Source organism: Ambystoma mexicanum, chromosome 6p (genome assembly GCF_040938575.1).
Source record: "Ambystoma mexicanum isolate Mex_15411 chromosome 6p, UKY_AmexF1_1, whole genome shotgun sequence".
Classification (NCBI taxonomy): domain Eukaryota; kingdom Metazoa; phylum Chordata; class Amphibia; order Caudata; family Ambystomatidae; genus Ambystoma; species Ambystoma mexicanum.
Window position 1 is genome coordinate 84758004 of NC_090935.1, and position 27420 is coordinate 84785423.

Below are 27420 nucleotides of genomic sequence, written 5' to 3' on the forward strand. Positions count from 1 at the left end.
TTGCTCCAACAGTTTTCAAACATATAGACCTACTGCACCCGTCTGGTAACTCCACCATAGAAGAAGTCCTGCAGTGGATGTAGATTAGTATCAATACAGTAACTCAGAGAGTGAATGTCTTGGGACTGCCTGTGCCCAGTGGGTTTAGATTCATGCTGCATGTTTGCTGCTAGGACGGGCACATTTTGTTCTGATTAGTTAATCATTTAGAGGGTAAAATCCTATACCAATTTCTAATACCTTCTCTGCTCTGGATAAATGTGCATAAAGTGAAATGTGTTTTATAGGATGATTGCCAACAGCAGTGCCCTCCCCTGCATTTGTCTTCCCCTTAGGCAGTAGGTTGTGCTGCCACAATCAGGAGAAACAGTCTGTAGAGATGTGTAGGGCAGGATCCTGTGTTATGTCCCAGCCATTGGCAAATGTTTACTAGAAGGGAGCCAGCAATAACAACATGGTTAGCCTACTCCTCGTCCAATGGGTGCCACCCCTCTTCCACCTCCTATCCCTCTTCCTCACACCCCATATGTATGTTCCTATTCACCTCCACCTGCCCTGCATCTGTCCCTTTCTATATCAGCTGCTGCTGCACCTCTACCTCCTGCCACTAATCCACGTTCTTTTATTAGAAGGTTGCAGTCCTTGTCGGCATGGTAGTAGTTATTACCAGGATCTGCACACTAGATGCTTATATTGTGACTGCTACAATATTTAATTCAATATTTGTATTAAAGAAAGCACTTGTATTGGTTGCGCTTCTGGTATAAACAGGTTAATCACACATTTGTTGTTTTTCAAAGTGTTTATTGGTTCGTATGTGTCCTCAAGCTCATACTTGCATTAGTTTTCATGCAATTTTCGTATCATAATGGGCAACTTTCTCTCACTTGCATTCATTGTCATCAGTTCTCATTCTATATTTCATTCTATATATTTGGATTTTTCTCTCAATTTAATTGCATTCATATTCATGCATTAGTCATTACTTGTGTTTAGATTCTCTCTCAACACATGTTTCCCCACAGTATAAAACCGTGGTTCTTCAGGAGAGATACTATTTGTAGGAAAAAGAAAAAAGAAGAAAGTGCAGATAATGAATAGAAAGAAATAGGAAGAGGATTTAAATAAATTCAATCTTAACCATAATCAATGCTCTTTGTTAACAGAAAGCAGTAAAAATAGTCATTTGTGAACATGTCAGGTTCACTCACCCTTTTTCTTTTTTTGGCTCTGTAGTATTGTCTTCCTAATTTCGCATGAAAGTGCTTGTCTCACTTTTTGACTTATATATTGGCTCCATAGAGTATCTTAATTGAAGTATTTCTTGATTTTTAGGATTAGTCTGTAATATAAAGGACCAAAACATAGCCAATGGACATTTATTTAATAGGGAATAGTTTGCCCTCTTGGTAGCTTTTTGTATAAGGCAACATCTATCCGAAAAGGTATGTGTGCCTTCCTTTTAATAAACGGAAAAGCAATTCTACTTTTTATCATAGCCAGAGGCCATTTGTTTAGGGGAGAATAGTTCACCCTCTTAGTAGCTTTACAAGGCAACTTCTATCCAAAAAAGTGTATGCCTTCCTTTTAGCAAACAGAAAAGCATGTATACTTTTTAAAGGGATATTTAAGCTATTTAAGTAAAATACTTGCATTTAAGTTAGTTTCTAAATGGATTTTACCTTCAAACTTATTCTGCTCCTCGGTACGATTGCCATGAGTCGTGGCGCCAGGATTTGCGCTGTCTACTATCCTTACTGTCACTGTTTTAATACTCTGCGATCTTTAGTCATCACGCATTAGTGCGTGATGACGTATTACGGTCAACGGAGTGTCTGGTGGCCATTTTGGAAACAAATATTGGGACGCTAGTCATTCCTTCGAGATATTTTGTTCGGTGGCCATTTTTGTATGTTTATATATAATTTCAAACGGAGGCCATTTTGCAAGTACCCTTATTTTTGGACTCAATGGTGTTTTGCTTTGAAGATGAATACAACGACCTTTTGAGTTGGGTAAATGATCATAACTTGTCTCTACATGTCATTTTCAAGAAAAATGTATTAAAAGAAGAATTATAGAAGAATTATAGAAGAATAAATATGACACATAGATATAAGAGAAAATAAATAAAACATAATAAATAATGAAGAAAGGAAAAAAGGTTTCTCTGTGGAAAAAAATTATTATAACCAGTTTAGAGAATATGTATGCAGAGAAATCCATAAGCAGAATATTGCAGTACATGAGTGAAGCAACCAAAAATGAAGATACATGTAAAAATAATCATAATAACAATAACAAAAACATAAGTACAGTATGTTATAGCCAGTATGCCATCCTATGCTCTGTGCTGAGACCAAAGTGGCATGTGTTCAATGTACAAGTCCAGTTTGTCTCTCTTCTTTGTAGCAGTAGTTCTCTATTTTCTCCCCTTTCAGGTAAATCCACTTTTTCTAGGCCGACACACTTTATGCTTTTGATGTCTAACAGTTGGTGTTCTTAACTATAGTGTATTGCCATAGGGTATCAAGTGTCTCCATTTTTTATGGCTCTCAAATGTTCCAGTAGGTGCATTTTTAATGGGCGGATGGTGCTTCCAACATATTTCTTGCCACAAATACATATTATGGCATAAATTGCATATTTTGTGTTGCAATTAATGTATTGTTTTATGTTTTCTTTTCTTCCATTCGGTAGACATTTCTTTTGTCCCATTTTCTATTTGTGTGCAGATTGTGCAATTTCCATATTTATATGTTCCCGTTGGTGCCGGCACTTTTATAAATTGACTTAAGCTATCAGTTTTTGCTTCTTTAAGGTGACTTGGACTTATCTTTTGTTTTAAAGTCAGTGCTTCGATAAATTATCTTCGTTTTTTCCTCAATAGTTTGCTTGATTATATCAACTGTTTGTAAGATATTCCAATGTTTTTTCAGAAGTTTATTCACAACAAATGCTTCACTATTGTAGGTAATATGAATTTATAATATGTTTAGCATGGTTGCTTTCTGCATGTAGCACATTGTTGACTGCAGTTGATTTGTTAAAAAGGTCCGTAAATATATTTTTCTCCATCTGTGTCAAGTTTTAAATCCAAAAATGATATTGCTACTTGTCTCATTTGTTCCTGTGAATTTGATATTTTAATTGTTGGTGTTCAGATGTCTTATATAGTCTTGTAGTTTAATTGTGTCTCCATTCCATATCATCAGAACGTCGTCAATGTGGCAACCCCACAACACAATTCATATTTTATTAAATGCCGGATGTTGCCACGCATGTTTGATCTCAAAGTGTCCCATGAACAGGTTTGCATATTAGGGCGCAAATTTGGCCCCCATCACCGTACCCTGCTCCTGTTTGCAAATGATTTTGTTAAACATAAAAACATTGTTGGTTAATGCAAAATGTAACATTTCCAAAATCATTTTATTTTGTTGTAGAAGTGAGATTGACCTTGTTTTCAGAAAACATTCTGTTGTTTGCATCCCTTCTAGATGCTGTATACTAGTATAAAGTGAAACCACATCTAGAGTGGCAAAAAGAACATTCTTTTCCCAGGGTATTGGTTCCATCTGTTGTATGACATGTTTACTATCTGCCAGGTATGATGCAAGAGATAATTAATAGACATTATATGGTATGTGTTGTCTAGATAAATTGATTCTTCTTCTAAGAGTAGACCAATTTCTTCCCAATTCTTGATCATAATGTGCCATTGTGACTGGTGTTCTTTAAGGGGATTCTTCTGGAGGATTGTGTAACATTTTGTGTCACCCAATTGTCTGTTTGCTTATGTTATATAGTCTATTCTTTGCATGAGTACAATATTTCCTTCCTTATCTGCAGATATAGTTACTGGTTGTTGTACCACCTTCTGCTTCCCTACATCTTCCACTTCTTGTTGCACCTCTTGCTGGTCTTCATACACACCCATCTCCTCCTTCCCTGTTTCTCCCTCCTGATATTCCAACTCCTGCTGTCCTTCATCCTCTTGCCTCCCATCTCCATCTTTATTGTCTATCTCTCGCTTTCTCAACACATCCACATCCTCATGCACCTCTTCCTGTTTCCCTTCATCCTGCACCTCTTGTTGCACTTCTTGCTGCTCTTAATACCCATCCATCTCCTCCTACTGCCCTGCCTCTTCATGGTCCACCTCCTGCTGACACTCCTGCTTCTGCCCCTTGATCTACTTCTTCCCTTCTTCCACATCTAGCTCTTTGTTTTTCTTCGCCAATCACCCATCCCCCCTAAATCTTTACCAGAACTGCTCCAATCTTGCTGCAGCCACTATCTCCTGCTGCAAAGCCATCATTCCCCTCTTCAGTGACCTACCGACGCCTCGTCCTACCACATAAGTTGAGTGACTGGCCCCAATAACTAAATATTACCATGTGGCTCCTTCCATTCCACCTCCTCTTCCTATCTGTTGCTTTTCAGCTCTCTACCATATGACAAACCAATGCCACCACTCATTGCAGAACTGTCCAGAGCACCTTTATCATCTCTCAAATGTTATCACATATTCATTTAATTTTCATTTTATACTATTTTATTGGAGTGACTTGTACTTTTAAAACAAACGTTCTGCTATTGGGAATCTGGCACTGCGAGCTGCTTGGGGGCTCTTGTCAGCAGCAGCACGCTTCCTGCAGGAGGCGCAGCTGCTTTGGACACGTGCCCAATCACGTGGCATTTTTGTGCCTTCAAAACACTGAGGCGACCGCCCGAGCGGCGATTACTATTTCATTAGGGTGACCTGTACTTTTAAAACGAATGTTCTGCTTTTGGGAATCCGGCACTGCAAGCTGCTTGGGGGCTCTTGTCGGCGGCAGCATGCTTCCTGGAGGAGGCGGAGCTGCTTTGGACACGTGCCCAATAACGGGACTTTTTTGTGCCTTCAAAACACTGAGGCTACCACCCTTGCGGCGCCAAGCAAGACAGGAGCAAAGGGCACCAACTGTTGTGTGCTGGTGGCGCATCAATGATCGTGTTGCAGCGGAGTCTGGCTTTCGCTTCGAGTGGCCTTTTGGATTATAGAGTGCATTTGAGCAGTTCACGTGGAGTCCTCTTTTACTGCTGCGCCACGCTGTTGTGCGGCGTGGCTTACGGTTCTAGCTCCCCCTGCTTGTTACTGCCTCTTAATCTTTCTTTTTCAATTGGAGCGAGAAGCAGTGTGTGAGCCAAGTGACTGTCCCCGCCTCTTGGGTCAACATTGAAGCGTCTTTCGCTGAGTGATTTATATTGGTTAAAAGCGCATACTTGCTTGTTGACGCTTCTTGATTATTTTTGAGATAAGAACGTTGTGTGAGTTGTTGTTTTTCTTTTTATTCCTGGAAACGCTGTTTTTAGTGTATTACCCTTCTTGTTGTTAGACATGAAACCTCCCGACTACATATTACGGTCAGACATGCCTGTGCAATCTTCTAGTTCTATTGTGAATGTGAAGGGTGAAAAGAAGCGTTCAACTTCGCACAAAAGTTTTTTCCCTGTTAAAAACTGTTCCACCCCAAAAAGCTTAGCCGTGATACACAATCCTGATGGTCCAGAAGCCCTAAAGGCTCTGGGTGTCACTGAAACACGTGCTTTTTTTCCTCCACCTGTGGATAGAGTGGCAGACACTCCCCCTCCTACTGCCTGTTCTGCAAAACAGGCCCTGACTGTTAGTGTGGGCACTGGCATGGAGGGTGTAGATGATGTACACACAATGCTCAAATCCATTTGTAATTGCTCTCTTTCTAATAATATGGTGGGTCGAGGGACCTCAGGTACCTCGGTTGGTACCTCAATTGGTAGGAGCTTTGTGATTTCTTCTGCTGACGCAGTGGTGATAGATCTTGATTCCATGCACACTGATTACTCTGCACAAACCATCTCTGAGAAGTTATCATTCTCACCAAATATGTGTCCTGTCATTAGCCCTGCAAAGTCTAACATTTCTTCCTCTTTTTTGTTACCCACACCAAGGCAAGTGAGACAGGGAGAGCATAGGTCGCCTTCTCCTAGAGAAAACAGAGTGGTGAATCTGGCCTTTGAAGTCATGAACACCACTCTGAGTACTTTAGTGAAACTGTTTGATTCACTGAATGACAAAATCTCGGCCCAAAGTGCGCAGCTCTCTTCTATCATTGCATGGCAAGATTTGCACAGGGGCTTGGGGGAAATCGAACGTGGTACCCAAGAGTCCAGAGTGCCTTTTCCAATAAGAGTCATTCATACTGACAAAGCCACCTCACCTATAACTAACTCTCCTCCCATACAATTATATGATTCTTGCCCTGAGTTAAAAGAGGCGTCTGCTGCGCCTCTTTTTTCTGAAGTATCACTAACCCCTTTGTGTTTGGCAATGAGGGGGCTGATAGCGCCCCGCAATTGCCTAATCATGAGGAAAGGCAAATATATAATATATTTGCCAAACTTCCTAAATGGTTGATTGGTTGCTCTAAGAAAAAGATGGTTTCGGCCAACCCTGAAAGTTTCACAGCCGATTCGTTGAAGCCAAAATCTAAGAACATTAAAACCAAGAAAATTTAGCAACTGGCTCTACAAAACAGTTTATTAGAGCCTTGAACACTCCATCTAAAAGTGCCGCTACAGCATCAGCGGTAAATGTGAAAAAAAAACATGTGGGACTGAACACTCTAAAAAAAAAATCAAGATGGGGCTGTTAAAAGCTTTACCCCACCCAGAGCCATATGCCCCTTTGCACAATCTGGTGGATGCTATTCAGCCTCACTCTAACATCAGCCCAGATTCTCCTATGCAGGAAGGGATAGCAGACTTCTCTTCGGCGCCTAAGCCTAACTTGCCTTTCGGCAGGAGTGGGTGTTAGGCGAGAAGAAATTAGAAGGCAAGTTGATGCCTACATGGCCAAATGTGTCCAGTTGCCTTTAATAGGTGCCCCTAACCCTATGTCCAAAGTTGTGACCTTTTGTAATAAGGGGCTGTTGTCTGTTACTTCAAAACTGAATATGAAGCCCCCAAAGGACTGTGGGGAACAGGCAACGACGGCGCAAAGACTAAATCTTCCTTCGGGTGCACCATTTAAGGAATGTCACAACCATTTTCAGGCTGTGGTCGCAGACTCAAATATTGTGGGGCATCCCCAATATGACCCTCCTGAAGGCAGGGGGGATGAGATTGTTCAGTTATTACAATCTTTGCTTCCCAAACAACAAACAAAAACTCAAATGCATGAAGTGATTAAACAGCAAACAAAAACTAAAATGTCGGAAGTGAGTCAAGTTCGTAAGCAAATTCTGAAAGCTTCAGTGCCAATCTCTAATCAAGACACCAATGTAAACACGTTAATACTTGGGTGCCGTCCTGCACCGTATCCCCAATACGTTCTTAACAGACAAAGTGTGTTGGAAATTTTTTTTGATGTTAAAGAACTTGAGGATATAGGAACAGCTGATATTGCTCAAATTGAATTTATGAGTGAAACTATCCTATCCACTATTTGTCTGAAGTTACACTTTCGGGTTGGTGCGTAACATCATTTGGGCTGCTAAGAATCAATTGTTTGAACTGGGCTTTGTTTTGCTGTTGAGTCCTGCCCTCTGTACTAAGGTTGACAAATGTATGCCGTTTAAGTCAACCCAATCTTATGGTGTGGCATGTGATCAAACTTTGCAATCTAAATGTGTCTGCAACTTTGAGACACAAAGTTAACTAACGTGGCAGTGTGAGTCCGATTTGGTAAAGTTTGCCTCGTGGAATACACGTGGGCATTCTCATTTGTTTAATAACCCCAATTCTAAATTAAATAATTATGATATTATTTTTTTGCAAGAAACTTGGCTGACCTGGACTCCAGTTTGGCACGATCATATTATGCATTTTACTCCAGCCTTGCAGGGGGCTAGTGGTCGACCTATAGCGGGTTTGATTACTTGCATTAAAATTGGTTCTGGTCTTAAAATGATTGCAACTCTATCACCAAATCCCTATATGCAACTGACTTTAATATCAGTTGGCCTTGCCCTGTACTCGTTGGTTAACATTTATTGGAATTGTCAGGGAATGGATGCATTTTTTCATGATCTGGTGGGTTTGTAGATTATGTCATCATGTTACCTGATAATGCTTATTTGGTGTTGGCTGGTGATCTTAATTTGCATTTATTTATTCCGGGTAAAGTTGGCAAATCCATCAGGCAGGCACAGTGGAAACATTAATGACAGCCCGTGGTTTAATCATGCTTAATGGATTTCATGTGGGTGGCAGCGTGGCCAGGTTGGAGTTATCGTTGATTATCTGTATGTTGACTCGAAACTAATGTCTTGGGTCAATGATTTTCATATAGTTCCTACTGTTGCTAGTGATCATAATTTACTAGCTAGCTCTTGGTATTCTAGGCATAGAGAGCAGTCAAATTCTTCGATGAAATACTCTGGAACTGTGAGAGCAAATCCTCAAGTAAATCGGATCAAATGGTCTGAAGAAAATCTTATCCAATTTGCGAACTCCCTAACTTCGGTCTTTGCCCACTCATGACTAATCGGGGAGGGTACTAATGCATGTTACTTCGATCTCATGCAGAGACATGTAGTTAATAAGAAGACCTCCAACAGACCTTTAGTCCTGAGAAGGCATACATTTGACATCTTGGTTAAAAATAAAAAAAACTGAATATCGAGCACTAAGGCGTAGAGCTTCTTTACTTCCTGTAGATCTTAGGATTGCTGCTCTGGCTAAAGTAAAGACTAATTACAGAAATTGGGTGTGGTCACATCGCACCACACTTTGGCAACAGGATGGAGAGTATATGTTGAAATTGTTGTGTAATCAAAACACAGCGCAAATCTGGACGTCTCTAAATGGGGCCATTAATACACCCCAAACACTAGTTCAGAGTCATAATGTATCTGAAGCTGCCTGGATTGAGCATTTTTTTAAACTGTATGCATGTCCGGTTTCAGCCTCCCTGATTCAGGAGGAGACTTCCATTGCACCATTTTACCTCCAGATATTGAGAGCAGACATTCGCTACCACATTTCATCTCTGAGTAAATCTAGAGCCCCAGGTCCTGATGGGCTTCCAAATCAGACGTTTAAGTCTAATATGGAGTTGTGGACTGAGATATTGTTTCAGATTTACCAACACATCAATTTCACTCAAACTCTTCCCAAAACATGGACACATTCGAAAATCATTCCTTTGTTCAATAAAGGCGATTGTAGTAAGCCCCAAAGTTACCGTCCAATCGCAATGCTAGATACCCCGGGCAAATTATACAGTGGCATTATACTGCAATACCTGAATGATTGGATTAAGAATGCAGGGAAGAGAGATCCCTTCCAGGCAGGCTTTCTTTCGGGGCTGGGGACCGCCCCCAACATGCTCCTTCTCAATTTGATTAAGTCTAAGTATGCCAACCTTAAACAAAATGAATATATTGCTTTTTTTGATTTTAGCAACGCATTCGACTCTGTCGACCGTCAGTTGCTTTTTAAGAAACTGGAACTTTACGGCTGCCCGTTGTTTACACTTACATTGATCAAACTGTTGCACAAGAATACATCCTTGCAAGTTAGGCTCTCTCTGGATGGTACTTTGTCTGCCTCGATTCCAACATACTGAGGACTTAAGCAGGGGTGCATTTTGGCCTCAATGATTTTTAATCTTTTTTTTACTGGATATAGGCCTGAAATTAGAAGATACTATTGCTGATGCACCTAAATTAGGATCACAGAAAATCATTTGGCTTTTATACGTCGATGATCTTGTCTTATTATCCTGCTCTCCGCGTGGGCTGCAAAACCTATTGGGCAAACTTCAAGATTATGTGTCTGAGAACCATCTTACCATCAATTTAGCTAAAACTCGAATAGTTGAGTGTGTTCCTGTTGCTAAGAAGAAGACAGTTGGCGTTAAATGGTTTCTGCAAAAGCAGGAGGTATTGAGAGTGTCCCAATACAAATATCTTGGCCTTCCTTATACAGAGTGGCAAAATGAGCGCATTTATAACGCTCTTTTGGATGCCAAAATGCACTCATTAACGTTGCAAGCCAAACATTTGTTGTACAGATATGGGAAATTTACTTTAACCCATATAGTAAACTTTTATCAATTAAAAGTGGTTCCTATTACCATCTACGGAGCCAAAGCAAGAGCTCCAAATGCAAGACACTTTTGGGACCACCTTGAATCAGTGTTTTGGAAAACAGTTCTCAAACTACCCAAAAGTACTCCATTACCTTTACTTTGGCATTAATTAGGCTCTTTATCTTTATATGCCCAGGTGGTGTGGAAATTCTGTACCTTGTATAGAAAATGTATTATTAGTGCCAATGTTCCAAATGTGTTGGGAATGCTTGCAAAACAACTATTGACACCTGATCTTAATGTTGCTAAACAATGGAATGAGTATGTAGTGGCAGCTTTAATCACTGCTGATATCTCTCTTGAACTTCTACTATTGAACCCTACCAAAGCCAAGCATAAACTATACTGGGCGGACAGGTCACATACCCATAATCAGTGTCTAGCGTATGTGGATGGTGAAATCTTGATGCAATCTCATAAAAGATTACGCACCATGGAACCCTATTTGGTGAAAAGTCCCTCCCAGTTTGTTAGATCCCAAATGCTGCGCATTTGGTTGAATCTATGGGTTACAGGGCAGATCCTGGGGAGGAGACATCTTGTACTCAAGGATGAAATATTTTGTCGGCATTGTAAGGATCCCTCACAACTGGAAACATTGTGCCATTTGGTTGTTGAGTGTCCTGCCCTCAGTACAATTCAGAACCAACTGTTCAATAAATGCTGTTATTTTTTTACATCTCGAACCTGTGAGGAAATTTGGGCTTACATCATATCTAATGCGAGAGCGTCCTCACAAATCGCACTGGTTCAATTTGTCAATACTGTATTATTGTAATTTTTATTGACCTAATTGTAATATTGTAATTCCAGCCGAACTACATTTTTGGCGCTAAATGTTTAATACTCATATTGTTTTGAGGTTCAGCATGATGGGGGCGCTTTGAAGTGGTCCATTTTTCGTACTTTGGAGGGAAAGTCGAATGTTGAAATTTTGTGTTGGTTAAGTTTCTCTTATTCTTTTTTAAAAAAAAGAGATTGTGAATGAATTGATGAATTTTTTTTATTGTTTATTCTTGCTGTCAATTTTACATTTTTGAAAGCTTGTATATACAGCCAACCAAAAAAATAAATAAATAAAATACAAATAAATAAATAACTAAATACATTTAATTCTCAGTCAAGGTTCCAGCCTCAATCTCAATAGGCTGTACATACTCTGCAAACATATTTTTGCCAAAATGCACTTGATCTTCCAAGAAATCTAGTATCCCTTTTTGTCTATCCTCTCTTAAAATGCTCTCAAAATAAATGCAGCTGGAAAGAAGTGCAGAGAAGCAAATAAAGACTAGCCTGTAAGTGTATAGGGGAAAAGTGTCACAAAGGAGCTCACAAGTGGTTTGTTTTATTGTTGGTGTGTTGAATCCTGGAAATGAAAGGGAAATGGTTCCCAAAAGGTTTTACAAGTAATGCCATAAAGGTTGTCACCAAGTGCTTTACAAGTCCTTTCTTTTTGGGGTTTATGGATGTAGTGGGGAGGGTAAGGAAATGATTAAGCATGATCAGAAATGCTTTCAGAAAGACTCTCAAAGATTACACAAACTGGGAGTAAAAAGAACCTGCAGAAACCTGGTACACTGATAAATAAAATACCACAAATGAGACAGATATAGCACAACATTGTTCAAATTGCTAAATCATAAGCTCTCCTGCTCTCTTCTAGTGAGGGTCTACCCTGTTCCTCACTCTAATAGCCAAACACCACCCACTGAGTAATAGCAAGTGAACTCGATCTTATGATCGACAATCGAATTATCCTATGAATGCAAGGCATTGATAGGTCTACCAAACCCTCAATAGAGGTTTGGTGGATCTGATTGGGAGTTTGATGAGGTAGCTGTTCATCGAGTGTTAGTGGTGGCAGTAGCTGGAAACAGTAAATGTTGGCAGCACAAACACAGATCTTAAATACATCTTCACTTATTACAATATGTACATATCTATGCAGACTTGCAGTCCTGGAGTCCATTGGTGATGGTGGCTGTGGATAATTGTGGGGTGTGGTAACAATCTAAGCCAATGCCCCGAGGAGACAAAAGGTAGTTTGTGAAGATATTCACTGTTGCAATGTCCTTAATTTTGGGTGGTAGCAAGAGCCAAGAGGGTGAATGACTGGAAAAGTGATGAAGCACAGTTTAGACAACAGAATTTAATTTGAGGAGAGCTTTGGGTGCTAGAGTGAAAGGGAGTGACCAGCAATAGCATAGTTGAACAAAACATTTCTATTTATGCTTTGAAAATATAAATGTAGGCACATTTTAATAACAGTAACTCTGCGCAGTTTGCCCTCCAAACGCATGCTGCTGTAGCTCCCTGAGTCCATAGAAGAGCACAGCTCTGTGCCTGTGCGTCTTCTTCAGTGGCATGCCAGGAAACATAGTGTATGATCTGCAGATAGGGCAAGGCCTTTTATCCCACAGGAGTGGTAATGTGGACATTGAAGAAGCTGGTATGGCCTGAAGAAACATGCAGCATCAAGACCACCCCCATGTGTGAAATGGCATGTGGCACATGGAATAGCCTCAAAGCTCTGATCCTCAACGCTCTTCAACCTGATGTATTTAAGGACTTCTACTTCCCATGACACTTCACTTACTGTACATAGGACATTCAGTAAGGATCTACATGACCATGATACTGAAATCATGTAAGACACCAATGCCTGTCGCATGCCAGGCTGATGCGTGCTTGATACATTTCCACGCATATACTGTAGCTCATCTGCTAGCTTGCCACATTGTGAATATGTGACAGTTATTGCTGTTCAGGTGCTGTTCTCTCACCCAACATGATTCCATAACATGACATAACATCACATATACTCATCTCCTGTTTTAACTTCAAAGCACACAGTCTTTGCTTGCTATGCAAAATATCTAAAAATATATTAAAACAGCATATGCCATTGGTATGGTACTCTATCTTCCTGGCTGCCAGCCCAATACATTGGCAAACTAAAGACTGGTTTGCATTGACTTTCTGCTTGTAGTGGGTTAATGATACTCCCATTAATGCCCTCCCGTATTAACCACCCTTTATGCCTGGGTACTTGCTGAATGGGGCACAGTTATTTTTCTGTAATGCATCTAGTAACACTAATCACACTTGTAGAATCTGCCTGTTTCATGGTGCCTCACTGAAGGTTCTCAAAGGCCACTACTACTCTGACACACTGATCCAAACTGACTGGGGTATTGATGGAGCACCTTTATCATCCCTCAATCCTATCACACATTCATTGCATACTCAGACAAATTGTCAGCCTCAACCCTAATCTCAATCTCAATGGGCATTTGTGCATTTGATAACCATTTTAAGTTCCAAATAATATGAGAGCCTTTATTTTCTGTAGGCTGCCACCCTCAATTTACCCGTTTCCCCAGCATGCCTGGTACCCACTACACAGGGATACCATTTCTTTATATAAAATGTACATAGATCTATTTGATATACCTACAGAATATATTTTCTCTTTGATCTCCCGAATGTACTCTGGAGACGGCTGTGTGTGGCTGAAATCCAGGCTATCCTACTGAACTGACCCGATATACATTTGTTCACAGTGGACCTATTCACAGTGCCAAGTAAACATTACTTGCTAAATGCTACCCTATGAAACTGACCCAGTATACATTGGTTCAAGGTGGACCTATTCACAGTGTCATGTAAACGTTACTTGATAAATTCTACACTACACTATGAAACTGACCCAGTATACATGGGTTCACAGTGGACCTATTCACAGTGCCATGTAAACGTTACTTGATAAATGCTACACTATGAAACTGACCCAGTATACATGGGTTCACAGTTGACCTATTCACAGTGCCTGGTAAACATTAGTTGATAAATGCTATCCTACTGAACTGACCCAGTATACATTGGTTCACAGTGGACCTATTCACAGTTCCAGGTAAATATTACTTGCTGAATACTATCCTATGAAACTGACCCAGTATACATTGATTCACAGTCGACCTATTAACAGTGCCTGGTAAACATGACTTGCTAAATGCTAAATTACTGAATTGTCCCAGTATACATGGGTTCACAGTGGACCTATTCACAGTGCCAGGTAAACATTTCTTGCTAAATGCTATCCTCTGAACTGATCATGTATACATTGGTTCACAGTGGATTTATGCACAGTGCCAGGTGCACATTGCTTGCTGAAAACTATCTTACCAAACTGACCCAGTAGACATGGTTTCACAGTTGACCTATTCACAGTGCCTGGTAAACATTAGTTGATAAATGTTATCCTACTGAACTGACCCAGTATACATTGGTTCACAGTGGAACTATTCACAGTGCCTGGTAAACATGACTTGCTAAATGCTAAATTACTGAATTGTCTCAGTATACATGGGTTCACAGTGGACCTATTCACAGTGCCAGGTAAACATTTCTTGCTAAATGCTACCCTATGAAACTGACCCAGTATACATTTGTTCACAGTGGACCTATTCACAGTGCCATGTAAACGTTAATTGATAAATGCTACACTATGAAACTGACCCAGTATACATGGGTTCACAGTGGACCTATTCACAGTGCCATGTAAACGTTAATTGATAAATGCTACACTATGAAACTGACCCAGTATACAGTGATTCACAGTGGACCTATTCACAGTGCCTGGTAAACATGACTTGCTAAATGCTAAATTACTGAATTGTCCCAGTATACATTGGTCCACGGTGGAGCTGTTCACAGTGCCAGGTGAACGTGACTTGCCCATTACTATCCCACCCCCCAGAAACTATCATATCCACTGGTAACTTCATTGCATAGATGGCTTAACAAGTGTCGGTAGTGGTACACCAAAGAGGTTCCTCCAGTGAAGTTCAGGCGCCCAGACATACTGGGTTGTAAAACGGCCCTAAATCAGCAATTTCTCAGCAGGCTCTAGGAAGCTTCCAAAGAGGCGCAAAGACAGTGTTTTATTTTTTAGATATAAATGTTTTGGGTCGCTTTTTATAAAAAAGAAAATTTCTCTTTAGACAGGGCTTTAACTAATAATTCATCAATTAATTAATCATTTTGCATTTTATATAGTGCTACGAACCCTCGGGTATCTGAGCGCTGCTTATTATTACCCACAGTGTGTGGTGCTCATTTATCGACCTCCGAAGGATGAAGGGCTGAGTTTGGCCCTACCGGGATTCGAACTTGCGTCAGCAGGCCCTGCACGGATGTGAAAGCAAGCGCTCTACTCCTGTGCCACTTGACTGAAAAACTGAGCTGGATAATAGGTGTTTTTATACCAGCCTACTTCTGGATTTTCAGCTGGGTTCTTATTCAAAAAGCAAACTCACTGTCTGGTGCGAGGCAACACACCCTCCATGATCTGTGTGCAGAGTAATATTGATATATCCATGAATAATCAGCAGATGTATTTTCTATTTCTTAATATCTTGGGGTGGTGGGCATGCCTTTCTTTGAATGCTTGGGTTTACAACTTTAATATTGTAATGCAAACATTGGGGTATGTGCTAAGGGGCATTTCACAAAGATACCTATGGAAATCTTCAGAAAGGTAAACTTAAAAGGGCCTGTGTATTGGTGACCTGCATACTTCGAAGGTGGATGCAAAGTTTCTTTACACAAAAAGTTCTATTTTATTTCTTTCTGTGGTGATGTTGATGTGAACTGATGTCTCTAATTGTGTATCTTCCTGCGCTGGTAAGGCTCAGTTGGGAGAGTCTTTACCTCGCAATGCCCTGAAATATGCACCTTATACCCATTAAACATAAGAATCATTTTGATCAAACTATCACAGAATTGCGGGAAACCTGCATTGTCAGTGATGTACAGACGCTAAAACAATGTGGCACTATTTTGGAATCAGGTTGTTACTATGATTAGTTTTAGATGAAGCTACAAAACATACGAAGATGATGTGATCGCTAGCATGATTGAAAAATATTGCCTGATTATCAGCCATTCAGATAAGCAGTTACCATGAATGGGCAATACTTTATAGCATGGGTCTGAACTGTAGTGTTAGGATCCTTCAATCCTAACACTACATCCTTCATCCCTTGATTGTTATTGGCTCATTCATGGGTCGGTGGGTGGGGCTGTCTTCAAGCCTTCACATGCACCGAGCTATCTTTCAAGTAAATAAGAAACACTGGGTGTTTCCATGCCTAGTACAAGAGAATGTTCACACATTACCACAGGTGTATTCATTTGCCAGTGCCATACCTTTCCCGAACATCCAAATGGCTGGTGTTGGTCTCCAAAAGGCTATCCACCTTTTTTCAAATGTTTCCAATGTTCCCTTTTCAACGCAGGCTCCTCGCTCTGTATGCAGTGAGAGCTGCCTTCCAGGGTACAGACAAGCTCCTATAAAGCAGATGCCCACCTGCTGCTTTGACTGTGTGCTGTGTGCCGAAGGAGAGTTTTCAAACAGCACCGGTGAGTGAAGCCTTCACAGCAGTTATTCTATGTTTGAACTCATGTCAATAACTCATATGTTATACTCTGTGTACAGTTATATCAAAGGTTTCCATGATTGTGAAGGCCCTTTGAAGTGTCACCGACTCTCTGTATGAGATGGAATCGCTGACCACGTTGACTCAACTTTCACTTCTTGCTATCACAGAAACCTGGATCTCCTCTCATGGCTCTGCTATACTAGCATCGCTCCACACTGACTCTGCTGCCATCTCCCACTCTCCCAAACCTGTTGAGAAGTGCTGTGGTGTGGGGTTCTTTATCAATAAGTCCCTCAACACTACCCCTTTACCCCTCTATTACAGCAAGTGTTCCTCATTTGAATATGCCACAATTCAATTTCTCCCTCCCACTCCTCTCACTCTTCTGACTCTGAATGGCCCCAGATGCTACCAACTCTCCCTCCCCTGACCTGACCCTTCTACCAACATCACCATTGCCATGCAGGGGGGCCTTAACCTTCTTTAGTTCCCTACATTGAACTTAAATCCCTGTTACCTAGCTACTCCCTCCACCGCCAGCCCATCCACTCTCTTTGTCTTTAATTCTTTCTCCTCCTCCAAACTCTTCATTGACCCTCTCCCTCTGGTCGCACCATTGTTCACTTTAACTGCTCGGTCCCTCCACCTATTCTCCTGTTCATGTCACTTCCATTGACCCTGATTTTTCTGGTGTTTACTATGCACTTATGACTCCATTTGACCAAAACTATCCTTCACACACATTCACACCTTCCCATCCCTGTCCTCAGCCGTGGATCACCTCTGAAATTCAGACACTCAAAACAAACAGACACCTTCCCAACTCCTAAAATGTGCATCACTCTCACAACCCTCATCTCTCTCCCTCCCCTGTGAGAATGTGCAACAAATCTGCCTTTGGCCTACCCCTAGTGGGAGATCATGTATCAGTCTTAGACAATCTCCTAGGGGGGTGTGGATCACTATGCTCCCCCATGCTTTTGTATCTCAGGGCCTTTGTGCACTGTGTTACTACTAGATTATTCCTGTCTTACTCCAATGGACACATTAACATAAAACACAAAGAAAACACATGAATCAATTCAACAATAGAAACACTGTTATTCATACATAGCTCTACTCTCCTCTCCCGCTAACTCTGCAACCAGCCAGTCAGTCAGGGCTAGGCCTCTCTATGCCAGATTCCTGCCAGATCTCATCAGCTCAGCTCATAATTCTTCCCCAATGCTCCCTCGACCTCAGAGTCATCCAAACATCTCTCAATCTCTCAATCTCTCAGAGAGCAGCACCATCCAAAACTCCATCTACAACAACTAGCAACTCCCAAATCCTCACCTCTCGTTATACTGTTCAATGACATATACATATCCATGGTTACACTCGTTCTCTCTAAGCTAAAATGCTTCTCTTTATGTCTGTCAGCATTTCTAAATATGAGCAGTGGCTACATGTCTGTGATGCATGTACTGTACTTTTCAATCACTGCGTGTTCTGGTCAATGTGACATTGTCTACATATCTATACCATGGCCTTCTTCTGTCTGCCCACCATCCTACCATATCCTCATATTTCTCCATTCACTCGCTCTCTCCTTCTGCCTGTCTCTCCGTGCAAAGCTCCTCTCCCTCCATGGTGCTGCCTACCCCCACCTGCTCTCTGTCTGTGAAGCACCAGCTCAGGATGATAAAGCCTCCTTCTCTGTGTCTCTACTAAGGCAAAGGAGACCTCTTATCAACCAAACAGTTTATGCATTCCTTGTGCACTAACTCATAACAACTTCCCGCACTCCTCAGCATTTCTGTGTGTCTCATTCAGTGGAATGGCTTCATAATGCCAGCTACATCTCTGTTTAGCGTTTACACTCATCTCGCAAACCCAAGCGCTATCTATAATGCCTCAATGCATATTCCAAGTGTGCACTCAATGGGTGTCTGTCTACATGCATACATAATACATAACAACATATCTCTACATGTGTCTCTACAAATATAACACGTGTCTCTACTAATCAGTACTAATCAGAATGTATGATGGATAACTGGATCCCTAAATGGGTAATGATTCTCTAATAATGGGTAATGATTCCATAATAATGGGTAATGTTTCTGTAATGAAAACAAACCAGGCTTCTCCATACTATCAGATTTTATACCTCAACCCTCCTTCTGCCTACCACCTCCTGCTCCTAGCACCCATCTTTTGCAGTGCCAACCCATCTTACATTCCTTTCAGTCTTATTTCTCCCCAAATGGTCAAAGACTTAGGGCCTCATCACGAGTCTGGCGGTAACCCTTAAATGCGGCAGTAGCGTTATTACCACCGCATTTAAGGGTCCGCCAGATCATGGCCTTGGCGGATATCCCTCCAGCTTCGAGCTGGGGCAAAATCCGCTGCAAAATTGCCGATTTTCAGTGCTAATATGAGGAATTCCCGATTGGGCCCAATGGGGAATGGGCAATAACCCTTCCGCCAAACCTGTGATCCGACACTAATAGCACTGGTGGGTTTGGCGGTAGGGCTAGTAGTGCCGATGGTAATAGCACCGCCGTTACCACCAAACTTGTGATGAGGCCCTTAGTCTCAATCCCTTGCCCTTCTATCTCTTTAATCTCTCTCTCTCTCTCTGATTTAGTCTCAATCACTTGCCTGTATCTCTCTTTAATCTCTCTCTCCTGGACACTTCCCTTCCAGCTTCAAATATGCAACTGTCTTACCACTATTGAAGAAACCTTCTGCTGACCCAGACATCCCAACAAACTATAACCCAATTTCTATCCTTCCCCATTATTCAAAACCGTCTACAACCAGATCACTACCTACCTTGAGAACAATAGCCTTGGAGATCCACTTCAATATGGGTTCTGTGGTAAACACTCCACTGAGACAGTACGCATGCATGCCAAAATTCTCTCTAATGCTCACCACTCTAAACCCTGTTCTATACTCTTCCTTTCAGATCTTTCTGCCGCTTTTGACATTGTTGACAACTCCTCTCTCCCGCTCACTCTCAAGGACCTGGGATTTCACAAGTCTGCTCTTGCTTGGATCGCCTCCTATCTGGAGTGTCAATGCTTTAAAATCCTATGACCACCCCACCCCTTTCCCAGTCCTTGGAATGCTGCTCTTACCCTCTAGTTCTCCGTCCTAGGAAGGCTCATCACTTCCTTTGGATTTCAATGTGTCTTTTTTTGCTTATGACACTCGAATATTGTTCTCCTTTCACTCTCAATGCAATGTGTTACTGGATGGCTGCTGCGTCATGCTGAACTTTTCAAAAACTGAAGTCATCATGAGTCTAGCTTGCAATGCCATCCCTTCTCTCCCCTCTCCTATCTCCTTCCCTCCTGACCTTCTTTCTTTCTCACCCATACCACTTATCCTCCTCAAAATTCATAAAATGTGTCTTTCTATTGGTAACCACTCTACATAAACGCCTTGCCTTCTTCTCTACTCCTTCCTCCCTTTAGAGAAAGTCATCAACTTTGTTACCCACATTCACTACAACCCACCCAGATCCTCCCCTATTCTATGTACCAAACTACATGATAGTTGGCTCTCCATGCACAACCACTCTCTTTTCAAGTTCTTTCTACTAGTCTACAAAGCTATCAATGGTCTTGCTCCTCAGTAACAGTCTGTATCTCAGCCTACACACAATCTTGTTCCATCCAATCTGCTCTGCACGCATCCTCACCGCTGCATACTCTGCCTGTTAATCCTCTCGCTTTCGCTCTTTCTCGCTACTTGCCAAAACTTTGCTGGAAACCACTGCCCATAACAATCAAAGCCAGACCAACTGTGGATATCTTCATAGCTCAGCTTAAACTTAAACGTCACTTACTCGCTAAAGAGAGAGTTCCCCCTGCCCTCTCCTCCAGCCTCCCTACCTGACCACAGAATTGCCTCCAATGACGCTTAATGATGTAATTTTGTATATTTAATTAGAACTTCTCTTTAGTTGGAAACACTTGCCCCCTTAAGTGCTTAGATCCCCAATTCCATTGCTAGTCTGGTTCTGCTAGGTTTAGCTCCAGATACATAGGATTTTCTCCTCCCCATGCCCAGCTAGAGCAGGGTTGTGCAATCTTATGTGAGTGCACAATTCCTGTTCCTGTGCTCTCTGTGCAGCCAGCCCTCTCCACCCTGCTGGTGTTAGCACCCTGAGGTGGAACTCTTTTTGGAGCTCCCACTGTACCTGTGGCTGTTTTTTTCCTTTGATCTTCCTGTTTGAGACTAATGAAAGGTCTCAAACACCTTCAAACATATCAACAAATATACTTATATGAACTGAATTTTATACAGCTTCCTATACAGAAGAAAATGCATACATAAAAGACCCTACACATTTTTTGGCTATCGTAAACGATTTTGAACCGTAGCAGAATGACATCCTCTTAACAGTCCTTTGTCCAACATTTATAAATCTTGATTCAACTTGATTATAGCCAATAGTGGCTCATGTTCGAAGAGGAACACATTGGAGCATCAAAAGTATTCATAATGGCAGTACTTGATATTATAGCACAGAAACCATACTTATTACAAACAGGAATGGTAAGAGTGCTATTTGCAGATCTCAGGGACCTCTATGGGAGCAACAATGGCTCCACCATATGCAAACTCCTTCATTTAGGGAAACAGATGTGGCAAACATGTAATGCTGTTCCTGAGCTGGTATTTAGAAAGCTAGTGGTTGTGCTGTTGTACCGCTGTTGTACAGCACAACGCAGATGCGTAGGTCTGCTGAAGCAGATTAAGATGCAGCAAATATGTAACTGCCATCACAGAGAGTATGTGGCAGTTCTGTCGTTCCACAGGATGTGGCATTGAACTTGTGAGACCAATAGCTTATACCAACAGCGGGTATGCCACTAAGAGAAATAACTATGCATTTCTTTCCTTAACTACAGCCAAATAGCCAGGTTATAATGAGTATAAATTGCATTTTACAGTAGTTTAAAGACATACTTTGCCAAATCATCATCCTGTGTAAAAGAATAAGAACATTACCTTGAACATATTTAAAAGGATGAGATGACAGTTTGGCCTTATGTTGGAAATAGGTTAATATAAAGTTCAATTGTTTTTTTGATATATGAACCAGCAGTGAATTGGCTTCCTTAAATATTGGTCGCCCTGAAGAAGACATTGTGATAAACCACTACACATGTCTAAACCGGTCTGTAAAAGAATATATGAACCATCAAGGAATTGGCTTCCCTAAGTAGTGGTCACCCTGAAGAAGACGTGGTGTAAATCAACTAAACACATCTAAACTGGTCTGTAAAAGAATATATTAATCTTCAGTGAATTGGCTGTTTTAAATATTGGTCACCCTGAAGAAGACGTGGTGTAAATCAACTAAGCACATCTAAACTGGTCTGTAAAAGAATATATGAACCATCAGGGAATTGGCTTCCATAAATATTGGTCATCCTGAAGAAGACGTGCTGCAAATCAACTAAACACATCTAAACTGGTCTGTAAAAGAATATATGAAACATCAGGGAATTGGCTTCACTAAATATTGGTCACCCTCAAGAAGACGTGGTGTAAATCAAGTAAGCATGTCTAAACGGGTCTGTAAAAGAACATCTGAACCATCAGGGAATTGGCTTCACTAAATATTGGTCACTCACTATTGGTGTAAATCAACTAAACACTCGGTTGGTGTTTTTTATCCAGTATCATGATGACAAGAGGTCACATTAATCTCTGCCACTGTTAGACTAGAATAGGTACCCAAACTATTTGATAAATGATTACCTTTATTATAAGGTGGCTGGATTGCGGATGCACAAACTAATTATATAATTTGTGTAATTCTTTGCATAAATAATTTGTATTTTTTGTATAGATTTTCTCAAGATTGGTTGCAATGTTCTTGTGTAAAGTTCTATGAAATCAGCATTTTTTATATATATATCTATATATATATATATATATCTATATATATATATAGATATATATAGATATATATATAGATATATATATAAAATGGGAGTATAACTTTGGATATGTATGAAAAACTTTTTGAAATTTGGATTGTGTGTTTCTATATATATATAAGTGATGTACTGTTATACATTGTTTCCTACTAGTAAGAACTAATGGACTGTTAGTCACAAAATTGAGGGATTGATTTTCTAATACAATACATTAAATAATTAATGTTTTGATTTCTCCCATTGAACAGCATTCCATTCAGTTCATATATGTAAAGGGTCACCTACTGTTCTGAAATTGTTTTTGAGAAGGAACACATTTATAATCATCCTATTTGGCACATACCCATCATATACTAGGGGAGGCATATCTACAATATATTTGGTATATGAGAATGTAATTTGAAAGAACTTCATCTCCTCTCTACCGATAATAACCAAATAGATGAATACATACAATTTTCATTGGAGGTGGTTGTCCACAACAGAACTGTTGAGTACGTTTTCGAGATACCTCCCATAGTACCAGTGGAGATAGTAGTGAGGTAGAAGATGTAAATGAGGGTCTATCCATGACCAGAACTGACTCCTATAGAGGTAGAGGACAATACAATAGACAAAGCAGGAGAGGAAATTGGAGAACTAGGAACAGGACAACAGAGGAGAATGGGAACAAGAGGGAGAGTGACAAGGAGTAGGGGACACTCATAGTTAATATTGTGTTCACAAAGGAACATCACCCTTTTAGGTTTAGTGGTGAATTTATGAAGTTCTCAAGGAAAATACATCTTAAAGAGATTTTTGAAAAATAAATGATACCCACAGTTAACTAATGCAACAGGTTTAACAAATCCATCCTCCTTTGTGTCCACCCACCCACACACATACACACTCCTGAGTCCAGAGTGTTTTAAAAAAAATGGTATTAGCAGAAATAGAGAAGCTAGAGATACAGAAAAAGTCAGTGATTCACAATTTGAGTAAAAAACAACAAGCAGCAACCAAAACCCTGCCAGGCAATGCTTTAATTGTAATAGAAATAGCTGATGAGTGGGGAGGTATAGTGGTTCAGAATAAAGTAAAGCAACTCTCTAAAACTAAGTATTGTGAACTCCTCATAATCGATCCCAACTAGACACTTAAAAGGGACACAGATCTTAAAGTAACAGATGCGGAAGAAAGATGCTGGATAAATAGGCAAGAAGCAGCCTTTCTGTGCAAGGAAGACCCAGCTATTCCAACATTCTGCTGCCTCCATAATATATATAAAACACTTATAAATCCACCGGGGAGGTCCATTGTATCAGGGATTAATTCGGTACAGAGCCACTCTCACAATTTGTAGGTTATAATCTAAAAGGCTTTGTGGGTTCCATGAAATCCGATTTAAAGGACACAACCAGTGCTATTAGGTTTGAAAATCATGATTTTGATCCTTGAAAAACATCTTAATAGCAACGTATGTGGTGTCACTATACACCAATATCCTGCAACAAGCTATCCTTGAAGTTTTTGCGGAAGTCTTATGTAGAAGGCCCGATAAAGATCCCATACCAAACTCATTTTTAATGTGCTGTGTTGAATTAGCACTTAAACAAAATGACTTTGACTTTCTGGGAAAGATTTACCAGCAAATAGAAGGCACAGCGATGAGAGCCACTATGGATCACAGCCTTGCCAATCTCTATGTAGACTGTTTTGCACAAATGACTATATATGCTGACTCAAACCCATACAAAGAGAACCTCAAAGAGTGGACAAGATACATAGATGATATCCTAATGATACGGGAAGGGACAGAGGAAGTAGCCAATTCATTTTTGGAATGGCTAAAAACTAAAAGTCACCATCTGAAATGTATGATGACACAGAGCTCTAATGAGACAAACTTATTAGATATAACCATATACCTCGAGGAATGGCGATTATTAGTAAACCCATACCATAAACCAATGGATAAGAATCCCCTTCTGGATTATACGAATCACCACATTAAGTATCTTTGAGACAACCTATCTTTTGGACAGTTCCTACGCCTAAAACGGAATAGTAGCACAAAAGGAGCATATGAAAATGAACTCAGATCAAGAGGGTATCCGAAGAAAGTGGTGAGAAAGGTGGTCGAGCAAGCCTACAATAGCCATACAGAGCCTCTACTTGAAAAGAAAACACCAAAACACAGAATAAATTGGTATATATTTCTACTTTAATGAACTTAAGCTTGAAAAATCCAGAATATAATGCAAACATTGGCATATCATTGAAGAAAGTGACACACAAACGGAATGTCCAATGTTTGCCTATTGGAAAAGTGTGTCTATTGGCAATAGAGGGAGTAATAGTCAAATAAAAAATTAAAGAACTATAAAAGGATCACTCCAGAGCGCACAGGGATTAAGTCTCGAAGTAGGACATTACCCGTGTGGCGGCAGTGTGGTATGTAAGTTAACAACTACAACAGTTGAAATTGGCATGGCAAAAACTTGGCCCCAGAGAAATCAGACAAATTGTAACTCTGACTATGTCATTTCATGGTGACCTGCCCATGCGTGCTCAGGTAAATAGAAAAGACTAATAGAAATTCAAGACACGAATAATAGAACATCAAAGTTCCTTAAAAAATCAGATTGAGCAAGCACCCATGGTGAAATATTTTGTTGAAAAAAAAACATGGGACTGAAGAGTTCACACGGACGGTGCAACAAAAAAAGAGTGTAAGAACCAACAAGAGAAAGAAAAGAAATTGATAAGGAGGGGACAAGAACTGACATTCCGAACTAAAAGCCTCAATGAAGAGGTTGAATGTCATAAAATTAAATAAATAATCACATTCATTACAGCACTGTTCTGTCAACAGGAATAATTAAACAAAAGTATTCAGAATGGGATCTGGAAGTTGAATAGTATATGAAAAAAGAAGCAATCTGAGCTATTAACAGCATTTATCCAAAACATACCCTTAAAAACTATCCTTCTATGAATAGGAAACATAGATTACTAATGTGGATATTCCAAATGCAGGTTCAGAATATATATATGTACATTTTTTCTTTTTCCACTCTTTAGTCTACGATTGTTTCATGGAATGTGAAGAAAATAACTGACTAAGAAATATTAGACAGAAGCAATAACAGTCTGATTATAGAATTTGATTCTAACGTTTACATCAGAATTGTAAAATAACAGGCTAGAAAGGAAAAAGATGTTTATCTAAACCCGTGCCAAGAGGGCTGCAGGCATTTTAGGAAGGCAAAAAACCAAGGTTCTCTGAGCCCTCTTGGGTTGGCATTATTGGTTGATGCTCCCCCATCTGTGTCAGGGTATCCTCTTTCCAGGGTATTGATTAGATTGGGGTATTTTAGGGGGTAGTTCTTAGGGGTGATCTGTTTCCAGCATAGTCTTTGTTGCTCCTAGTAGTTCCCTTCGATTTTGTTGTGAAGAGCCACGTTTGAAGTAGTTTACTGAATTTTAGGTGATCCTCTGTATTGCATATGTTTTTGGGAGGCATTCTACGTTTTTGCTGCCAGGTGGGAGATTGACATCCCTCTAAATCTTCTCTTATTGTATGGTTTTGGGTTTAGGAGAATGTTGATGCTTGATCTGAGTGGTCTTGCCGGAAGGTAGATGCTTATTTTCTTTTGTAGGAATTCTGCTCCTTGGCCATAGACTGCTCTGTCTCTTATGTACATTGGTTTGAACATTATTTGTTGTTTGATAAGTAGCCAATGTAGCCTTCTTAGTGCTCGGGTGATGTGTGCCCTTTCTGGTGGTCTGAGCATCAGTATGTCGGCTGCACTTTGGATACATTGTAGTTTCATTAGTGGGCGTTTCGGCATTCCCATGTATAGGCTGTTTCCATATTTTATTCTGCATAGGATGAGGGAGATGAGGGTGAGTGTTTTATGGGTGAAGGAAACGAGCGGTGGGATCTTCTTTTCTGTGTGCCAAAGGAAAACACATTTCTTGATTAGTGCATTTACTTGTGGTTCTGGTGTTCATTCGTTGTCCATCAGGACTGTAAGATTTGTTACTGTTGTCAACAGCGTTGGTGCTGTTCCAAGTTCTGTCGGCCATAGGATGTAGTGGTTGTTTTTTTCCCTGTTTTGGGTATAATCATTATTTCTGTTTTTCCTAGGTTGAGTTTGAGGCTGTTTGTGTTCATCCAACCATAGACTTCTTGTAGGCAGTCTTCCAGTGTTGTGTTTTCTTCATGTGTCTTGTATTTTGCAGACAATTTGTGTGTCATCGGCATATTTGTAGCATGTGAAGCCATGACTTTTAATGAGCTTGATTAGTGAGGTTAGGTAGATGTTGAAGAGCAGTGGAGATAAGGACGATCCTTGTGGTACTCCACACGTGGTTTCCCTTGGAGTGGATTTAAAAGGTTTAGTCGAGACGGCTTCTATTCTGTCTGTTAGGAATGATTTGATTCAGAGTAGTGCTAGGTCAATGGTTGACTGTGTTGAATGCTATGGAGAGGTCCAGGAGGTTTGGAGCTGAGTTTGTTTCAGGGTCTGCTATTGTCTTTAGATCGTCCCAGATTGAAAGGAGTGCCGTTTCCATTTCTGTCATCGGTCTGAAGCCGAGTTGTGCATGCTCCAGCTGTTGGTGTTTTTCCTAGGTGTGCTTGTGTTATTCCATAGACGTAGCTTTTGAATAGTTTTGCTGGGTAGGGGATGTTTGAGATGGGTCTGTAGTTGGAGAGGTCATCCACGTTGCCTGGTGTGTGCTTGAGGAATGATTTGAAACATTACAGTAGTTTCCCTGTTGAGAGTGATACATTGCAAAGATTTCTGTAGTATTCTAGTGGTGTGTCTTGTGTGAAGATTGATTTGTATATGTCGGGATGGTAGGGGTTCTATAAGTGAGCCTGCTTTGTTGCTATTTCTTACCAGCTTGACGAATGTCTCCGCTG

General features: G+C 40.5%; 1 protein-coding gene across 1 annotated transcript in view; it reads left to right on the plus strand.

The window, feature by feature from the left end:
• The window catches only part of LOC138510688 (vomeronasal type-2 receptor 116-like), a 138777-nt gene that overhangs the window by 78239 nt on the left and 33118 nt on the right, over positions 1-27420 (plus strand). The window contains exon 3 of the mRNA XM_069626463.1: positions 16417-16540. Within this exon, the coding sequence (XP_069482564.1) occupies positions 16417-16540 (124 nt within the window). The remainder of the gene's footprint in view (positions 1-16416; positions 16541-27420) is intronic.